The sequence below is a fragment of the Papio anubis genome, chromosome 6, assembly GCF_008728515.1.
Source record: "Papio anubis isolate 15944 chromosome 6, Panubis1.0, whole genome shotgun sequence".
NCBI lineage: Eukaryota > Metazoa > Chordata > Mammalia > Primates > Cercopithecidae > Papio > Papio anubis.
Genome location: NC_044981.1, coordinates 43,806,638 through 43,827,295, shown reverse-complemented (window position 1 = coordinate 43,827,295; position 20,658 = coordinate 43,806,638). Strand labels below are relative to the sequence as shown.

Below are 20,658 nucleotides of genomic sequence, written 5' to 3'. Positions count from 1 at the left end.
AACTGAAAAGCATCAGGAATGCTCATTGCTACAGTCGACCTGCAGCAAAATTGTGATGCCTGAAATTGGCAACCGCTGGCCTCAAGGCCGGCAATGGTCCTGCCTGCTGCACACTGCCACTCACCGTTTACTTTCTGGTACCCAGGATTTCACTGACCACTCTCCCCCTATCTTCCAAAAGCTACTTCCCAAAAACGGATTCTATATCACTTGTTTTTATCTTAAGAAGAATTTAAGTCCGAGTTACCTCTTCCAGGGGTGCGTGGGTTTAAGCCTTAATCCTAAATTTTAATGAAGGGTTTTGGTCTTCCAACAAATAGATTTTCACCACCAGTGCACAGTAGAAGAGAAATTCTGAGAACTGGAGCCCTTCCTTTGCTACTTACAAATACAGTCTTTTATTTTAACGGTTACATATGATCTTGAATTAATATTCTAGACCTAAATGGTTTTTATGCCTTTTCTTAATTTCCAAAAGTTACTTGAAAAAACAAGAGTAATTAATTATTTTTTATACCTGCCTAAATAAAAACTTTTGAGATGTTATGTGAAGGCCAAAGATGTTCTTTAGTTGACATCATAAGTGGATCCTATAAAAATGCTAGGTAGGGACAGGTATGAATGGGAAAAGCAATACAACAAATCTTTTTTTTTTTTTCCCCTGCTATTTTTAAGTATATCCTATTCACTGGCCTAGTCTTCCTTGAAGAAATTGCCAGACACAAACAAAACAGAGGTGAACAGAGTATTTCAGTGATCTATCAGGAATTATTATCTTTCTTGAGAAGGAAAGTCATTTTTATTTAAAAAAAAAAAAAAAAAAAAGAGAGAGAAACCAAAAAAAGGGGGGGAACCCCTTTCTCTCAAGTCCCTGTCAAGTCCCTAACACTATTTTCAGAATGAATGATTCCTGACTTACACTAAGATACAAACTACTGACACATTTGGATCAAGCATGTATGTGTTTTTAGAACACATATCACTTGAAAACTTGCCATGCTATATTTAGTTAGAAGTAAATATATCAACTGGAACATATGCATGTGGAAACTGTGCTCTTGCTGTGAAAGCTGCAGTGCCTTGTTAACACAAGTCCAATACAATGAGAACGCACATTCAGAGCCGGGAAGCCAGGGAAGAGTGCAAAGGAGGGACACGAGCATGTTTTAACGGTGGTGATAATTTGCCATGAAAGGATGTTAATGCCATAGCTCCTTGCTGCAGCATGCCATGTGCTGCTGAATTAAATTACTGCCATGCAGTCTGCGAGCGAAGGAATGTGTAAACAGGCCATATATCCTTGCATCAGTTCCACAGAATGTTGCACAACACAAAATGCCTCTCGATGTGTCATTTCCTTCTTGGCTATCTTCCCAGCTCCTGACAGCCAGTCAACAAAAAAAAAAAGACTGAAAGATATTTAAAACTGGTCTTCTCAAGAGCACATTCCACCAACCACCAGACATAACCTCCACCAGCGCTTCTGACCCATCCCCCTGCCGCCCTCATCCTTCTTGAAGAAAGGGAAACAGAGAACAGTGGGTTTTTTTTTTTACTGTTATTATTCTCTTAAGTTAAAGATTTTCAACGATGTTTTACGTACTGGTAGCCAAGTGATTAATATCTATGACAATCAAATTGCTGCTTGTATTTGCCAACTTGTAAATATCAAAACATGGCATTTACCCATAAATTCTATTCCTTGGGCACTTCAGACACAGTAAAGAACCCAGGGGAAGTCTGAAAGTCAGGAAGTTCAGGGCTTCTCTACTAACGCTTTGCACTAAGGACTAAAACCCAGGCCTGTGGCATCTGAGGCATGGCACAAAGCCTATCAAGGTTTTTTCAAATCATCTTCACAGACTGCAAGAATGCGAATGCAAGAACTGTGTCCAGAAAAATCAAATAACCTTAAAAAATACATCTGCTGTCCCTCTATCCAACACATTTTACGTGTCCCCCCACTTTATTTCACATGTGACCAGTCTCTAAATAAGCATCTTCCTGGGCCGGGCACGGTGGCTCACACCTGTAATCCCAACATTTTGGGAGACCGAGGTGGGTGAATCACGAGGTCAGGAGTTTGAGACCAGCCTGGCCAACATGGTGAAACCCCGTCTCTGCTAAAAATACAAAAAATTAGCCAGGTGTGCTGGCACGCACCTGTAATCCCAGCTACTCAGGAGTCTGAGGTAGAAGAATCGCTTCAATCCAAGAAGCGGAGGTTGCAGTGAGCCGAGATCCCACCACTCTACTGCAGCCTTGGCGACAGAGCAAGACTCCATTTGAAATAAAATAAAATAAAATAAAATAAAATAAAATAAAATAAAATAAGTATCCTCTTTTGGTAAATAAGCAAAGATCACAGGCCAGTCTTTGGCATAAAAAGCTCATTCCTTCACCCAACTAAGATGAAAAGTAATGGAGGATAAAAGTGAGCTGCTGCTGACATCAGCTGGAATGAGGAAGAGAAAATGTCAACCCCTCCATTCTCTGCACCCTTCACCAGGCTGGAAAGCAGTCCCAGAACTAGGTGGAACAGCGTGACAGAAAAATGAGATAATATCTTGCCTAGACTGCCTGGTTTGTTAAGTCTGTTAACTCAAGTTTTTTAAGGTAAAACTTCTGCAATTGGACATGCCTCAAGAATACGGAGAAATAAAACTTCTCTGAACAATTACAGATTTGTTGATGAATTGGGCACAATTGAGAATGAGCAAACAGGAAAAGAAAATAGTTTAGCTGCAGGACCTAAGCCTAACAAGCTGAGTGAAGCATGATACTAAGGCAAGCCTAGAAATACCAACAGTACCCTGTACTTCCAGATAACCTCTCACTAACCTAAGTCTCAGACCCTTACTGAAGCCACACACAAAGCCAAGCAGAGAAATGTTGCAGCCATATACTCTGAGCCTGCAAGAAAGGAGCTAGATCACGGGAGGAAAAAAAGGAGAGCTTCTCCTTTCTCCCACCAGCTCACGATAGGTGGCTGGCTGATCAGTGGTGAATGCCAGTGCCCTGGCAGGAAGTACACAATTCACAGCTTTGTTCTCTCCTTGAGAGTAAATACGGTTTACTTACCTGAGACCCGACACACAAAAAGTTTTAGAAACCCACTCACATGTATCAGGCAGTAGGTTTGCAAGGGTACCAGCAAGCAAGAATTTCAAAGTTGGATGATATAAAGTATAAAACCTCTAATCTTGGCCGGGAGCACTGGCTCAAGCCTGTAATCCCAGCACTTTGGGAGGCCGAGGTGGGCAGACCACCTGAGGTCAGCAGGTCAATACCAGTCGGCCAACATGGCAAAATCCCATCTCTACTAAAAACACAAAAATTAGCCAGGCGTGGTGGCACACGTCTGTAATCCTAGCTATTTCGGAAGCTGAGGCAGGAGAATTGCTTGAACCTGGGAGATGGAGGGTGCAGTGAGCCAGATCAAGATCATGCCATTCCATCTCGAAAAAATTTAAAAAATAAAAAAAATTAAAACCCTCTAATCTTAACCATCTGAGGATTCATAAGACATTTCTGCTACAGACTTGTCATGTTGCTGGGTAAGGCTCACACTTCTTTTTGTTCAAACGTCTGATGTTCTTCTCACTTGAGTATTGATCTGCTAATATCAAGCACCACAAGCGAATACCCACCACTAATTCATCTGATGTTCACCAAATCTGTTCAATTCAGAATGACACTACCATTAGACTAGTAAATTTGGAGTCACTTTCTTTGAATGTCCCCTAGTTTGAAAAAGCCAAGAGTCCTTTCAGAAGATGGTACCCTGAAAACCTTATTTCTCCTGTTGTGACAATGACAACTGCCAGCTAGGCACTTACGTAAGCTGATGACATTGGTGTCATGAACCACACCCCCCAACGTTCACACCATTGGTGGTTTTTTTCCCTTAAATCCAGGCTGCACCTGTGTCTTGCTTTAACCAATCAAATGTAGAGGAAGCAATTCCATGCCAGTTCTGAGCCTAATCCTTAAGAAGTTCCAACACCCTTGGGTGCAGTGGCTCGCACCTATAATTCCAGCTGCTCAGGAGGCCAAAGCAGGAGGATCACTTGAGGCCAGGAGTTCAAGACCAGCCTGGGCAACATAGTGAGACCCCATCTCTACAGAAAATGTAAAAATTAGCCAGGTATAGAGGCACATACCTGTAGTCCCAGCTACTTAGGAGTCTGAGGTGGGAGGATCACTTGAGCCCATGAGTTTGAGGTTGGAGTGAGCTATGATCATGGCACTGTACTCCTGCCTGGATGACACGGCAAGACCTCATCTCAAAAAAAAAAAAAAAAAAAAAAAAACCAGAAAAAAAAACCAAGGCCTGAGACCTCTCACTTTTGTACCTTAGGGAGCCCTGAGCTGCCACCATGTAAGAAATCAGACTCAGCAGGAAAGACCACATGGAGAGGCCACATGGAGCGGAAGAGGATCCAGGATTATACAGACAGAGATGCGGTGGGGCCTGCTGTCCCATCATTCCAGCTGAGTCCAACCATCCAGCCATCCCACCAAGGCATCAGACACATAAATGAAGCATGTGGGATGTTCCAGCACAAACCATTATCTGATTGCAGCTACATGATAGACCCCAAGCCTTATCAATAGAAAAACCATCCAGAGGAACCCCAATCAACCCAAAGAATCATAAGAAATAATAAACTGGATGTTATATTTGAGGGTAGTTTATTATTTAGCAATAGACAACTAAAAATGCAGCAAGAGAATTTATTCTATGTAAGGTTATTTACTTTTTCCATCCTTTGCACAACCAATAATACCTTTTTTCCATCAGTCCTCTTCCCTAACTCTGAACCACTTCTATAGAATATGATGTTGCTAACCAAGTTTTCACATTCCTGTAGAAATTATTTAAATCAGACTGGAAGTGGAACCAAGTCCACAGATGGAACAAGGGATTCTAATAGAAACTGATGTTTAAAAGAGCTAGATATCTAAATGCATTACTATTGCTGCTGCTGCTATACCACTTCTCTGGCTGACAGTTGTTCTTCAGAGCTAGCTTGCCAATAGAAGGTCAAAATGCCTTGCCTAAACACAAGACTTACAAATTTGGGATCTTAAGTATGATGTCATGTCTTAAAATGATAAGCTGGCAAAGAAAATAAATGGCATTTTGTAAAGATGTGCACCATTTTCATGTTTATGCTACTTAAGATGAAGGTTCTAATAAGTCATCAGCTATGTTCCTTTAAAGGGAAGTTTTATAACTGAGATGAATCACAACTGCAAAAGATCAAAGTTAAAAAACATCAATGATGCCATAGGGTACTTTTTAATCTTGTAATGAGTGATGATCATGTGCTCTTATGAAGTCAGTCCAACTGCCAACGCCAGATGTGTATATTAAGAAAAGAAGTTGTTTGTGATGTGACAGCACTGGTTCAGCTGCCAGAGACAGAAAACATAGAAGGATGAAACCTTTTGGATTTTTGAGTGAAAAGCAAGTCTTGGCAGATGTGTTGATAGGCAAGGCCTCAGAGTGGAGTACTAGTGCCACAGCATCTGCTCTTGGACTTTGCTGCAAACAAATTAAATTTATCATCAATTCTGCACAGCTTTCCCTGGGCAGCATGAATATCTGCTCAGGCATAATTTATAATACGAATTAGTGTCATTTACTAATGAGCAAAAGTTAGTGAAGCCATCTGCAGGGGGAAAAAAGTAATATACTAGAGAACAGAATCCATAGATGGTATCTGTTTCCTAGAAGCATACCATAAGAAAAACTCTACAGCAAACCTCTGACACTGAAGAAAATTGATGTAATAATACCTGACACTTAATGAACACTTACTACATGACAGTCACTGTGCTACCCATTTTACATACATTACATTTAACATTTTTGCGACTGATGAGGAAGGTATTATCATTCTCACATAAAAGATGAGAAAACCAAGGCAAAGAGAAGTTAGGTAATTTGCTTGCCTCCATACAGTTAATAAATGGTGGAGTTGGGATTTCGATCCAAGCAGTTTGACATAAAGACCCAACCAGTTAACCCAGAATTTGTCCTCATTCAAACAGCTGAGCTACCAGAAGCAGGCTTTTCAATATATATTCAGATCTTTAGAGGAAGGAGTAAAATTCCATCAACAGGAACTGATAATACAAAATTCTCAACTCCCTCAAGCCACTATAAGTGATAAACAGAAGTATACTACTTTTATGACTAATAACCACTAATTAAGGAATTATAATTTGGGGCAGAGGAGGCTAAACAATTGCCTATAAATTGTTCCGTTCCCCTCTCCACCCGCCCCAGGAAAGCCTTTTCTAAAGCCCTTCTCTGTTAAGGATCAATAAAATTAGCCACTTTGAATAAGCAAGGGTTGACAAACTACAACCTGGCTCACCAATTATTTTCATAAGTAAAATTTTAGTGGAATACAGGTTGAGTGTCCTTAATCTGAAAATCCGAAATGCTCCAAAATCTGAAAGTTTTGAGCACCAACATGATGCCACAAGTGGAAAATTCCACACATAAGTACGCAACATAAACTTTGTTTCTTCCATAAAATTATTTAAATATTGTATAAAATTATCTTCAAGTTATGTGCATAAGGTGTATATGAAGCATACATGAATTTCATGTATGGATTTGGGTTTCATCCCCAAGGTATCTCATTATATATACAAATATTCCAAAAATTTTAAAAAATTGGAATCCAAAACACTTCTGGTCCCAAGCATTTTGGATAAGGGACACTCAACCTGTATAGCCATGACCATGAATGTATGTATTTGCTTATGCTCCTTTGAGCTACAATGGCAGAGTTGAGTGGTTGTGACAGAGACCACCATATGGCCCACAGTGTCTAAAGAATTTTCTGTCTGGCACTCTACAAAAAATGTTTGCCAAGTTGTGTTCTAGAGGATCTCCCATTTAACATTACATGCACCAACTAATCAAAATCCTATTATAGTCACTGTTTAAGAAAATTGGAAATCTTGTGCATTTCCCATACCTAGGAGTGTCAAAATTAAAGAACAATATTGAGAAGAGGGCTATGCTACACATATTCAATGCCCAGGATGACCAAGAGCAGGGAGGAATCCAGCACAGAGTCCAGGTTATAGGATTCAGCAGTCGCTGAAAGCAGACCCATCCCTCTCTCCAGACACTGACTTCGTCAAGTCACCCCATAATGTCAGGAAAATGACCTTGCATTTTTACTGATATTTTCAGTTAATAAGAAATGTTATTCAGGTTTATCTAGGGCAGGTGGTCTACCATTTGCAGATCTGTATCTGCTTCCACCGCCCACCCTGGGCACCACACAAAGCCTGAACTCAGGTCCCATGTATACCACCTGGCCCCTCTATTCCTAACTCTCACTGCTTTCGGAGTACTTCTCTGCCTTTACAAGGCAGTGAGTCTATTGACTAATTTGGCCAAAAACCTCTCTAAATAAGGTACTGCTATCCACACTTGAAACAGAAGTGACTTTTCCAAAGCTACCCTGCCTTCTCACTTATTGTCATATCGTTCAGAACAGGGAGCACCTATCCTTCCCTGTTTCCTCTCCCAACCATCAAATTTTGAGCATCAACTCTTGTGTATATGTACATATACACACACAAACATACACACACACACACACATAAACACACACGAATGGTTTTTCCAAGAACTGAGAAAAGCAGCTGAGATCAGCAGGAAACATCTTTAAGAGATAAGTATTCGTGGTGCTACGTGTTAAAAACCAACTATCCTGCTATATGCATTACTAAAATGGACGTCCTGCCTTTTCAGGAATTCCGGGGCTAGTCTGACCAAAAGTTAGAAGACATCTTCCATCATAAGGCATCATCTCCAACTTATGGCCATCCAGAAAAGGCAGGCAAAGCCCCAAACCAGGCAAAGCTCTGTTCTATTCACCTGCACTCCATAACCACTAGCCCTTAGGACTAGAGACTTGGGGCTTACACATATATGTACTGCAATCACCTAACAGGACATTCCCAAATTGAACAGACAGGGCCAGCACTGACTCAACATTATGAACCTGGAAGAATGCCATACACATGAAAGGAGAAGAAAACAAAAACCTCAAAGACTTGCTTTTGAGGCAGGAAACCTCCCTAGTTCAGGCAAGCAGTCAGTCTTTGTGAAAAGAGACAGCAGCAAAAGGGACAGGACCCATCATAAGCTCCCACTGCTAGGAAGGTGTGCTACTTGGGTGGAGGCAAAACTTTATGAGACCTTTTCTCTCATTTGAGGGGAAGAAGAGATATGCCACTCTCATGATCCAGGCAGGTTGATTGTTACAGAACAAGTACTTCTGCCAGCTATACCTCCACCACAAACCAAATTGAACTCCCTCAATGCAGTGATTAGGATTCCAATGTATTCACTCAGCAAAGGCAGAGTTCTATATGATGTTTCCATTGGCACACAATTGTTAACGGTTTATATATCAAATAATTTTTAATCTCTAAATATATTTAAATACCGCCATGCTGAGTTTGTTCGAAGCAGTTTTTTGGTGGCGGTGGGGCAAGCAAACCTCAGTCAATTTAGATTTAGAAGGAACATACATATTGGCCCAAATAGATTACGTGCACTACCTGAAACTGATTGCCGGTGAAACCTTCTGGATGTCCAGACAGACAAATAAACCAAGATGGATTTAAAGGTGGTTTGACTCTATCTGTTAAAAGAAAACTACCTATAACAATTACTAGAGCATGACCAAACAACGGTGTTGTAACAATCAAGCAAGTTATCATTTGCAAATAAATTCTTTGTAATTAAGCAGTGTGCTCTTCATAAAGGGAATTGAGTGGGCGAGTTAAAAAGCTCAAACACATTCTTAGGCCATGGGAAACACATGCAAATGCTTTTTGACTAAGCTCAAGATTTTTAAGTTTACTCTTTTCTTCCTCAGCTCTCATGGGTCTATTCTGCCCCAGTATGTTCAGTACATGAGCAAAATTTCTTAGCAAATAGTTAACAGTGACTGAATAATTATTCACTCATTTCCCAAAGTTATGGAGGCCTTAGCAATTGTGTGGTAAAGCTTAAAACCGTAGTTTTATTTTCTAACTCTGAAGTTTGATTAACTGTCCCTCACTAAAAAAAATATATATATATGCAGATAGCAGAGTCTACAAAGACACTATGGACATGAAAGTGACCCTAACTCATTTGGAATAAATTCCTCATAGGGTCTCTGGAAACTCTATTACCATTTTCAATAAAAAGGGGAGTACTTACTTCTGGGTTCCCGAGGTCCATCCACTGTAACTTTAATTGCTCTGTGATAGGTAGCTACTTGGGGAGGATTTGTGAAGACGGTTATGGTCAAGGTGAAACTCTTGCCTGCAGATATAAAAGGGGAAAACATACAGTGAATATTAAAAAACAGTATTGATGATTACACAGCAGCATAGATTTCCAAATTGCATTTAAGCATCTCTAAGGAGGCAATGAAACAAAGACAAGAGGCAGGACTCCTTCTTCTAAATTGAAAACCCTCTGTTGACCACTGTTAGGACATTTCCAAATTTGCTTAGTGTCAAGATCATCGTCCTCATTGTAGTGCTACACAGGAAGACTCCAATTCCAAAAAAGCTCCTCAGTAGCAAGAGTTGTAATGAAAACAAAACCCTGGTCCACTTGAGGGAGGTTCTTTTTCTTTCAATTTTCTCCAACATCAGGAACACATCCAAGCACAGACAATTTTAGAAGTCTTTATTTAGGGTTAGGTCATGACCTCATGAGAGAACAATAGTAAATCATTGTTGATTATGTTATTTACTTCACATGGCTTTAGCATTTCATTTGCTTAGCTGCACTACAGTAAGAAGATAAAAGAGGAAAGTTCTTATGGGAATCATTTTAACAGGAGCCAGTGTCTCCTGTCCTGGCCTTAATGTGCCTGTGGTATGATGATTTCATCATTACTGGAACAAAGTTTTTCTCCTCCCTGTCCACCCCTCCCCTAACATACATCCTTGCTGTTAAATCTTGAAATAACTCCCTGACAGTGACTTACTTTTTGCTAAATGAACATGACATCTCTCAATATAAACTCAGATTTTGCTTTTAGCAGAAGGTGTGCTTCATTGAAATATTACATCTGATGCTTCAAATTAATGAGCTAAAAGCAATGAATAAGAAGGGGAAAAGAGACAGGGAAAAGTTTGGTAGCATATTTGGATGTCTGTTTTCTCCAGAAGAAGATACCATTCTCTGTTGCACAGACTTACTAACAGTTGTAATCAGTTAGATTTGCAACGGTTAATCATGTCAGATAGTCAAAACTGCAAACTGTTACAAGACAGGAAGAGGTGGGCGTGAAACAGTGACTCAATAAAACATTCAGCAATCTCAGGCCAGAGTGCTCATTTAGTCTGCTCCTGTAACAGACCTTTAAAAAGCTCATTTTGTTTTGCTTTGTTTTTTTGGTCAGAGATTCTTTTTCCCTTTACTGAAAACTGAGAGTATTAACGAAAACACAAATCTTTGACAATATGTACCAATGCAAAGTTTAATGCAGTCTTTTCAAAGCTTAATATGGAACAGGTTATATACAAGGCTTAATGGAGAACAGGTCTTTGTCTGTCAAGTCTAGTGAATGGGTTTTCTTTTCAACCTAGACCATGTAAGTTCCTAAAATCTGTTTAAGACACACATCATTTGTTGCTGAGTATAAATAGTTTTAAGTCTCCTTGGCTATACTTTTTCATAGCCAAGGGGAAAAAAATAGGAAAGAAAAGACAGGAATGGGATAGGTGCAGTTTGAATAGGGAAAGGCGAATAACAATTAGAAACTTATTAAGTGCCACTTCATACACATTATTTCAATTAATCCTCCCCACTTAGATTTCTCACCCCCATTGCACAAATAAAGAGGCTGAAACGTCGAGAGACTTAGTAATTTACCCAAATTCACACAACTAATACATGAAAAAATGAGGATTTGAACCTCATTTTTCAGACTCTAAAATTAATGCTCTTTTTTTTTTAATATTCTGTCACTTAGCCACTTCCTTAAGTGGCTTGATCACGTGCCAGTTAAAAAAATTAATAAGTAATTTATTTCTAGGTGCATCCCAATCAGCTCTATGTGCCCAAGAAACAGTAAATATAAATGGACTAATGCAATATCTCAGGATGATGAAAGCATCTATTTTTAAAGTGTCATTGACATATCATATTTTATCCACTATATTGGGTATTACATAGATTTAAATAATTTATAATTAGTTAGCAAAGAGAGGCTTTATTATAAACATTAAGACTAACCAAAAGAATAAACCAGCCAGGAGTCTAATAAACTAGTCACAGAAAACTAAAAGTCTACAGAACTGGAAACCAGAAACTTGAATAGGATGCCACTGGGTCCAAGTTAGAACCTCAAAACAATGGAAAGATCACAAAAAGTGAAACAGCTGATCTCTAAATTGAAAGTTAGTTTACACTAAAACATTTTAAAGTGCCATTTTGGGGTCAGATTAGTGGTCTATGGGCCCAAGATTGCCTTTCTAACAGTGGTTCCCATGGCTGTGTTTCAGAGTCAGTTTTCATCTATGGCACTCATCTTAATAAATCAAGGATATATAGAGATCTCAGTTATCCTTAATGTCTCTAAATAACCTGCTAGAAAGATTGTCAGCCTGGCACAGTGGCTCATGCCTGTAATCCCAACACTTTGGGAGGTGGAGGCAGGTGGATCACCTGAGGTCAGGGGTTCAAGACCAGCTTGGCCAACCTGGTGAAACCCTGTCTCTACTAAAAATACAAAAATAAGCTAGGCGTGATGGCACACGCCTATAATCCCAGCTACTCGAGAGGCTGCGGTACGAGAATCGCTTGATCTCAGGAGGCAGAGGTTACAGTGAGCCACAATGGTGCCACTGCACTCCAGCCTGGGCGGCAAGAGTGAGACTCCGTCTCAAAAAAGAAAAAAAAGAAAAAAGAAAAAAGAGATTGTCCATAAATTTATTTAAACCGGTTTTACTAATAGTTCTACTTTAGACCTTTACAATTTACTTAGGATATTAAAAGTCATCTGTGATTCTCCTAAATTCAGGGCGATGCCTCATGTAGGAACAAAAGCCAAATATAAAATTCACCCTTCAAGTATAAAGCATTTAAATGTTCAGAGTAGAATCAGTTCTGTATTTAAAAAAAAAAAAAAAAAAAAAAAAACTGCTTTTAAAAAGAGATGGGTTTGGGGGAGGAAACAAGTAGTTAAGTGTAACTATGATCTTCCAAAATCAAACCCTAAGGATCAAGATGTAATTAACAACTACAGCAAAAGTGAATGAGGCTCCTTCTACTTCTTATTGCCCCTTCAGAAGAAATATGTATGCAATGTTGAAGAAACTTTCAGAAATTACCAACCAATTTAGTAATTGGTTCTTCACCCTATAATAATAATGTACTTCTTAAGTCAAATGTTCATGTAGGCATTCATGATTTCCTTAAATTAATTTTTTTTCAAAATCTCCTTTTTTATCACTTTCCATAAGTGATAAAATGCAGGCTCTTGTTTTAAAATGCAGGCTCTCAAATAGGGAGCTAGCAGTCAGTAGATAACTAATTGTGTCATCCATGGCTTCCTCAGGAAAAAGAAAGCATACCAAAAAAAATTTAAGAACCAAAATCATTTTAAACACTTCTCTTTAAAATATTAAGGATAAAATAAAGGAAAAACGATGAAAAACCATAAGCCACTCCTAATTTAATGCAAGTTCCACTGATGCTCTACTTTTATTCTAGCACTTTCAAAAGTTGTGGTCCTAAGATGACCCATAAAGTCAAAGTCAGTAGTGACATGACTCCTTTATAATCTAAGATTGTTTTTCAATTTCTGAGAGTTTATGTTTCTACCAGTGGAAAGAAAAAAAAAGTGTAATATTTGAGGAACTTGGTGTTTTTTTATAACACTACTGAAAATAGAAATATTTAAAGCCGGGAAAGAAAATACAATGGTGGCAGCATGTTGATCCAGACTTAATAACTTAAGAGAAATGTAGAAGTGTGAAAATCAAAGAGGAAGCTGGAAGAGTCTGTTATAAAGCAGGTCAGGTACAAAGGCAGGTTAAAGGGTTTCCTGCCACTGAAAAACTAACCCATTTTTTTTTTCAGAGTGTGATCTGTTATCAGTGTTCTCTGTCCTTTTTTTCCTCTTCATCTCAGCTTGATATTACTGTTTCCTTTCATATAATGTTAATGCAGTGATATAAAGATCTATTATTAGTGATAAATCAATTTTTCTTTCTCTCTCCACCCACTCCCCCTACCCCCCATCTAAGTCTTGAAGACAAGTCTGGACCAATTTCTCCATCCTGCCTCTGGCAGCAGACTGTAGCATTTCAGATCCTCCACCAAGTCCCGGCTGCTTCAAAGGAAAAATCCTACTTTCTTCAGTTAAGATCATAAGAAATATAGGGGGAGGGGGTCAGCTCTGTTTGGACATAATTACACTTCATCAAAAGAAGCTTTCTTCATCTTCCATGCGTGAAAAGTCTGCAAGCAGTTAAGTCTGTCTTTTTTTTTAAATATAAAAATTGCTATTTGGGAAACCAGCCAAAACTCAGAAAGCCAATATAGTAAAACAGTGCACACCCTTTGTTTCTCTTTGAAGTTTCTTAAATAAATATGTTGAGGGTTTACAAAGTACACTATCACTTTGCCATAGTTTCTACTTAAATTGATCAGAAAAAAAGTTATGTAGCATCTATATAACACAAAAGTAAGATAAATGAAAACACTAACTTGAAACTGTAAGGTAAAATTAAGCATGGCACCCAATCCTTTAAAAACTAAAATTGATTACTCTAGTTAAAAACAAAGTATTATTACATAAGAAGAAAGATGCAATTCAGAGCATACAGGTAAATCATCATGTTCACATTTTTCTTGATTCTTACTAGAAAAAAAGAAGACAAACTTTAATTGCATAGTGGACCTGCATAAGTAAATGAGAAAAAGGAAGAATGAATACACACACACATGCTCCAAACCTAATCAGTCAGTAGTGATATAGGATGTGTCTTTTTTCCTCTTTTAATGAAAGTGAACTAAACGTGATGCAGAGATAACCCCCTTAGTTTTGATTCTACCAGAGGCTGTGAGCCTCATTTTATTTCAAACAACCTGTCAGTGACAGTATCTCATTAGCATGAATCATTTTTTTTTTAAGTTAAAAAGTACAACTTCTTGGCCCTGTTCCTAGAAAGTAAACTAAAACTACTCATCGGAAACAGCCTTGCTTGAATTTCCCTTATCAAGTTTTTACAATGGTAATAATTTGACATCTGATCCAAACTAAAGAGCAATTATTAGACATGGTTTAAAAAGTGGTGCTTCTCATTTCCTAGTCAAACCTGGGTTGCAATGATTCCATAAGGCTTTATTTCACCTCAGCCCTAAAGTGGTCTATTTTCTTTCTTATCAAAATACTTAAAATGGAAATATTAGATTCAGTTAAGTAAATAAATAAGCATAATGCTTCTAATAGGTGAGTAACCAGTAAAAGTCTTTCTGTAGAATAAGTAAATAAAAGCCAAAATATTGGTCTCCTTAAAGACTTTTTTAAAAAAAATTAACCTCATTTATCAAACAGTTACAAAAACCCTAAAAGGGATAATTTTCTATTTAAGGATTTCTAATTTTTGAATGTGGATTCAGATGGTGGGAATCCTTACGTAGTATGTAACTATTAATATTAGAGTACTAATCATTCATCTGTCTAGGCAACTTTATACAGTCATTCTAACATAAGTAATACATTATTCACTTATTCAAATGAAAAGCCTTATGTTAAAAAAAAGATTTTTAATAAATTCTTATTATGAAAGTAAATTAAATCATATAGAGGTAACCTGTGATAAGTGAAGAGCATTATGCCAGCTGTCCTTGCAACTTAGACCAAAATTGATATTATCAGGAAATTGATCCAACATATCCATTTTTCTTTCCCCTTTACCATTCAATTTACTCAGTTATTTGACTCCTCATAATTCAGAAGTTGATCCTCCAACTGTTCTTTTCTCTACCTTATATACTCACACCCAGTGAAATTAGGAGCTAGTTTTTCTGAAAACATTGTTTGAATTTTCAATATCATAAAATAAATGAAAAAGGCCTGAGTACTCAGAAAAACACTCAACTTCATCTGGATGTATTTAAATCAAATCTTCAGTAATTCTATTCAGAAAAAGAAGGTGCTGATTTGTATACAGACTAGTATACATTTCATCAAAGGAGCCTAATGTGCTTATTCCATTATCAGTATCAAAAGTCAGAGACCTACCTCGTCCACTCCGGCCCACAAATCTCAGATCGTTGAACCTTGCTACTTGGTTTTTCATAACAGCAGAGGCATTCCGGAGCTCAGCAGAATAATTTTCATCGTTACCCGCCATGACAGTAACCACAGTCCCATCTGGTACCTCTCCAAGTGCTACCACCTACATAAAACAGGAAACACAGCAGCAATAATGGCACATCAGAAAGGCTTACAAACAGAATATATTCTCATTGCAAATGATGTGTCTTATCAGGACTTAGTGTTCTAGTCCAGTCCAGTAATGGCCGACAGGAATGAAGCATCTGTGTATGGGTTGTGATGCCACTTCAAACAGACCAATGTTTCAGGGCCCACCCATTTCAAAGGCAGGCAAAAACGTCCTTCATTTGTTGTTGGATTCTTCACAGGAAATATGTACATTTTTATTAAATCCCTATGTTAAGTTGTCCATAGGAATTATGCCACAGAAAGAAGGAGGATGCCCCGTCTGCAGATTGCATCATACAGATCCAGGCACCACCTGTCTGCAGGCTTCCTCTCAGGGAGAGCCCTGAGGTGCGGTCTTAGCCCATCACAGTCTAAAAAAATATCAAGTCTAGTCAACTCTATGGGAGAAGATTTTTAAGTGAAACCCTGGGGCTCCTGACTACATAGAGCCTAGATATGGTGTGGTCTATGTTTTATCTCCTTACTTTGGGCTAGCACTTCAGCTTTTAATAACAGTATAATTACTGAAAACCCACTCTGCAGTGGGATCCAGTGGGATATCCAAAGTCATCAAGAAACTGAAGATGAAAATAACTGATGATAAATAAAAAAATATATGTATACCCTTAGCCTCATTTCTATTATGTCTTGTCCCATCTGCCATCCTGGCATGACATACTTGACTACTTAATCGTCAACAGTCAATCTGAAGCAAATTAACCCAATCAAGAAAAGATTAATTATTCTTGATTAATCCATCTTTAGAAATAACCAACATTTTCTCTGCTCCAAGACTAGAGATCACACTTTAACCTGGGTCAGCTAACTTGCAAATGTGTGCCTCTATTAACACAGAGCCCGGTAAGGGGATGCTGGTGCAGATCCTTCACTGTCATATATGAAACATACTCCTCCTAATCCACTGCCAAGATCCTGCCCCTTGGTAACAATCCCTTGTCTCAGTGAACTTCCAGGACTTTATATTCAGATTATTTCCATGTCTTCCTCATTCCATTTCCAGATGCCCTCATAGTAATTCAACAATGACCCCAGCTAAAGTAGCCCACAACTCTCTGACAATAACACTCCTGTGTGCTTGCCTGTCTGGTAAACATCCCACTTATCTCTTTCTACTTCTAGTGCTACTCCCTCCTTTGTCAAGATTTCCATAAGATAAACCTAAGCATTTAATTCCATTGTTCCGAATACAATTGGCATATTAAAGTAGATTTCTTATAGTGTGATAATATACACTATACCTACATCTTAGGGCTGAATTTCCTACAACACCCCTTCACTATGTCCTCTCCTCCAGCCAGGAAAACAATCAAACAAAAAACTTGTCAATATTTTTGTCACCCTTACTTTTCTCTTAGGCTGTTTCTCAGTTCCATTCCTTCCATTCAGTACTGTGTTATTCAGCTCAAAATCAATAAAGCCTTCCTTAAATTACAGGCCAACTTTCCCCAGCATCCCACTGTACTCAAGTGAGCCTCATTTCAATGTATATATATTAATATTAATGGTCTATGACTACTTTAAATACACCAGCCCAAAGCTGAGGGACTCGCTCCTAGGAGTCCAGATTATATGAGTTTGGAAACTACACGAGAGAAGGGCCTCTATCTCATCTGTCTTGTTCACCACTTATCTACCTGCTCCCAAAAGTGTCCAGCACATGGTAAATGTTTGATTAATTTTTTTTTTTTTTTTTGAGATGGAGTCTCACTCTATCACCCAGGTTAGAGTGCAGTGGCATGATCTCGGCTCACTGCAACCTCCACCTCCCAAGTTCAAGTGATTCTCCTGCCTCAGCCTCCTGAGTAGCTGGGATTACAGGCATGCACCACCACACCCGGCTAATTTTTGTATTTTTAGTAGAGAAGGGGTTTCACCATGTTGGCCAGGCTGGTCTTGAACCCCTGACCTCAGGTGATCCGCCCGCCTCAGCCTCCCAAAGTACTGGGATTACAAGCGTGAGCCATTGAACCCAGCCAGAAAAATATTTTTGAAATAAATGAAAGAGCTCCATAAAGAGCCCCACTTCGCAGAGACAGAAGTCTGTGGGGCTACACGCTAAAACTCTGAGAGGGTCAGTTAATGATGAGTCAGCATCCCTTGCTAACAGCAATGTGCCCTTGCTCCCAGCTCATTTTCTGATATTGTTTTCATCCCAGAGGAGAGGGAACCATGCTGCCTCCCCTTTCCCTGAAGTCTATAGTTATTCTCAATATGAGAAGTCTCCTGGGTCAAAAGTAAAATCCCTTGAAAACAAGACTTCCTCCCTGCATACTTCATCTCGTACCTCAAGCGGTTACTGAATACAGGTAATGCTGTACTCCTGGTGGAGGCAATGTGCTTTTCAATTTTTCAAATTCACCATGCCAAAAATGTGAACATTTGAAAATACTGCAATAATTGACTACATTTGCCAGGATTCATCTGAATGTTTGACATTTTGTACACTCAGCATATTGTATTTTAACACCTGCTGTGTGGCTTTCTATGTCAAAGTAAATATGGACCCAGTAAGCATATTAATAAAGGCAGGAGAAAAGTTGTACTGTTTAGAAGAGAATGAATATACTAAAATCAAGAGGCTCCACTTTTTCCCCACTTCTGCTACATATCTGCTGTGACCTCCCACAAGTAACTTCATCTCCAGGAACCACAGTTTTCCAATATGAATTGGAAAGTCTGCAAAATGTAGAAGATACTATATAAGTATAGAGTGTAATTATAATGATGTGCTTTTTGTAAGATGAGGAGGGTAACACAGTGTTCTGTTCCAAATCTGCTGTCTGTTAAACATAGGCTTTTACTTATAAGCATCCTTAAAGGGTTCAACTGAATATGTACTTCCTCTCTTCATGTTCTGAGATGTCCTTTGGTGTTGCTGAGAGATACAGGATGACTGCTGGTAGATTTCACTCAAGTCTGGCTACATTTCCGAAAAAAAATAAAGCAATCTGCCCCAATATAAAGGTTTTCGAGAGCTCTGGGACATTATTATTTTACTGCATATTTTTAACGTAATGGATTTTTTTTAGTTAGAAGAAATGGAAAATTGATTCAATATGGGAAAATATGAAAGAAAAGATCCCTAAGAGTGAAATACATAAATCCATTTTACTGTGCTTAAGCAGCATAATAATGACCATATTCAATATTGATGTGTTTTACATATCACATTTTACAAAACAAATAAATAATCACAAGCTGTGTGAGCCTTCTATGAGGCTTAGAGCAAGGCCTGAAAAAAAATTGCTAATGCAATGTAGTGACAATCTTTCCTGTTAAGGCTGAACTCTAGTTTAATGGCTAAATATATTGAGTTTTTTCTGCTATTCACTCTACCAAATCAGATTGCCCGATGTTTTTCTGAGGGGGAAAAAAGGCTGGGAGTTGAGGGAAGTACTGTATTTGACTTTATATCAATCAGAAGTATAATTATATGTTTGAGGGGTTTTTTTTCTTTAAGTAGATCTCTGAAGCTAAAAAGTTTCCCTTGGAGATTCTCAACTGTGTTTATCTAAAAGAAAACCAAAAGAATCAAGAAATTTTTACACATTTCATCTGTACCAAAACCAAGCAATGGAAAAACATTTGAAGGGGTAAAGCGCAGTCAAAACTAAGTCAAAACTCGCTCTTTAACTAGTTAGGAATAAGCACAAATTAAAATTTGCTTCCATTCTACCCAACACAAAAGTACTGCTCTGCAAAGAATAATTTGTGATGAAATCTTAACAAGTACATTTCTAGGTGTTTTTAAAATATAAAATCTACAAATTCAAGAAACTTCATGAGAAAAAGAGAAGTAATTTTCTGTCCTGACATTTCAGAATAGAGAAAGACGTTCCTTTATTTAGCGCACCTCACCATAACTAGCATTTAAATCACATGGTATGTGGCTTGCACAAAATAAAGTAAAAGGATATTTAACTGTAGTAATGCTATTGAAATGTTGTATGAGACTCCTTATGACTAAATCTGTGAATCACTAAAAGAAGAGGAACGGATAATTAACTCAAACCCTTAAAACAGTTTCTCATCTTTCTATATAGAAATTAAAATTTCCCAGGACATTTTCATGGACAGAAGTCTAGTCCTAACTAATCCATTACTCTTATAGGCCAACATAATTTGGGACATTGTACTTGTGGTATAATAAATATAATTATTTTTCAAGATAAAATCTGATCAAATCTTTCTTTGCAATAAAAGAGGAGTCTAATTGCAAAAAGCAAAAATGTTATTCCTATCGTAATTATTTAAAGACGACTTCAAATACAGTATCAAAACATTTCAACAAATACTACAGTTAATTTTTTGAATTTATCCTAGAACTTAGTAAAAGCCCATTGAATTCTAGAGAAAAAACACAATATATCATTTCATAATTTTAAAAATATATATGTCAAAGAGAAATTTTGATAAAAATTATTTCAATTTAAAGCAGAAATTTGTGGGCCATGTATCATGGTGGTTTAGATCATTTAACAATAGATATTCTGGAATTTTGAAAGGATACAAGCAATAATGCCAAAGAGGAAAAAAGAATGAAAGATATCTACCATACCTATTTTCAATTATTTAATGGAAGTTTTCTTAAAAATTTTATAAGTATTTATTTTCCACCTGAAATTCTTTGTTCCAACTGCCTTACTTGGAAGTTGTATATATTCAGTCCCAAAATATTTAAGTTTAAATAAGTTTTCTTGAATTCAAAGGCATAACACAAAAATGTGTGTCTTCATACAACTTGAAATCTATTGTGATTTACATAATTTTGCATAATAATTTATATTAAGGTTAATAAGGATTTAACAGGCTTAATAACCTATTTCCCTTGTTTAGATACAATGAGATTCAAAAAATATAAACATAAAATCTGATCATTAAGTATGTAAGAAAAATACTACTCTCTGGTATCAAGTATTTATTAGTTGCATATTTGTTTTCGAAGAGAGAAAAATGGTTAGTGATGCCGAAAAATTATTTTCAAACAGAAATTGCTCCGTCATTTTGAAACCCCTCCTTTTGACAAGCACCGAAAGGTATTATTAAAGATACAGAATTAACTATGAGTGCTAGATTATGTATCTAAAAATGTGTTTTCTTTCTTTAACACTGCCAGAAAAACATATGA

General features: G+C 37.7%; 1 protein-coding gene across 8 annotated transcripts in view; it reads right to left on the bottom strand.

Annotated features, from left to right (window-relative positions):
* Positions 1-20,658, bottom strand: part of RUNX2 (RUNX family transcription factor 2) — a 335,124-nt gene that overhangs the window by 218,722 nt on the left and 95,744 nt on the right. For all 8 annotated transcript variants that reach the window (XM_021936728.2, XM_031667680.1, XM_003897680.4 and 5 more), the window contains 2 exons: positions 15,306-15,462; positions 9,254-9,358 (listed from right to left, as the gene is read on the bottom strand). In XM_021936728.2, the coding sequence (XP_021792420.2) occupies positions 9,254-9,358; positions 15,306-15,462 (262 nt within the window). The remainder of the gene's footprint in view (positions 1-9,253; positions 9,359-15,305; positions 15,463-20,658) is intronic.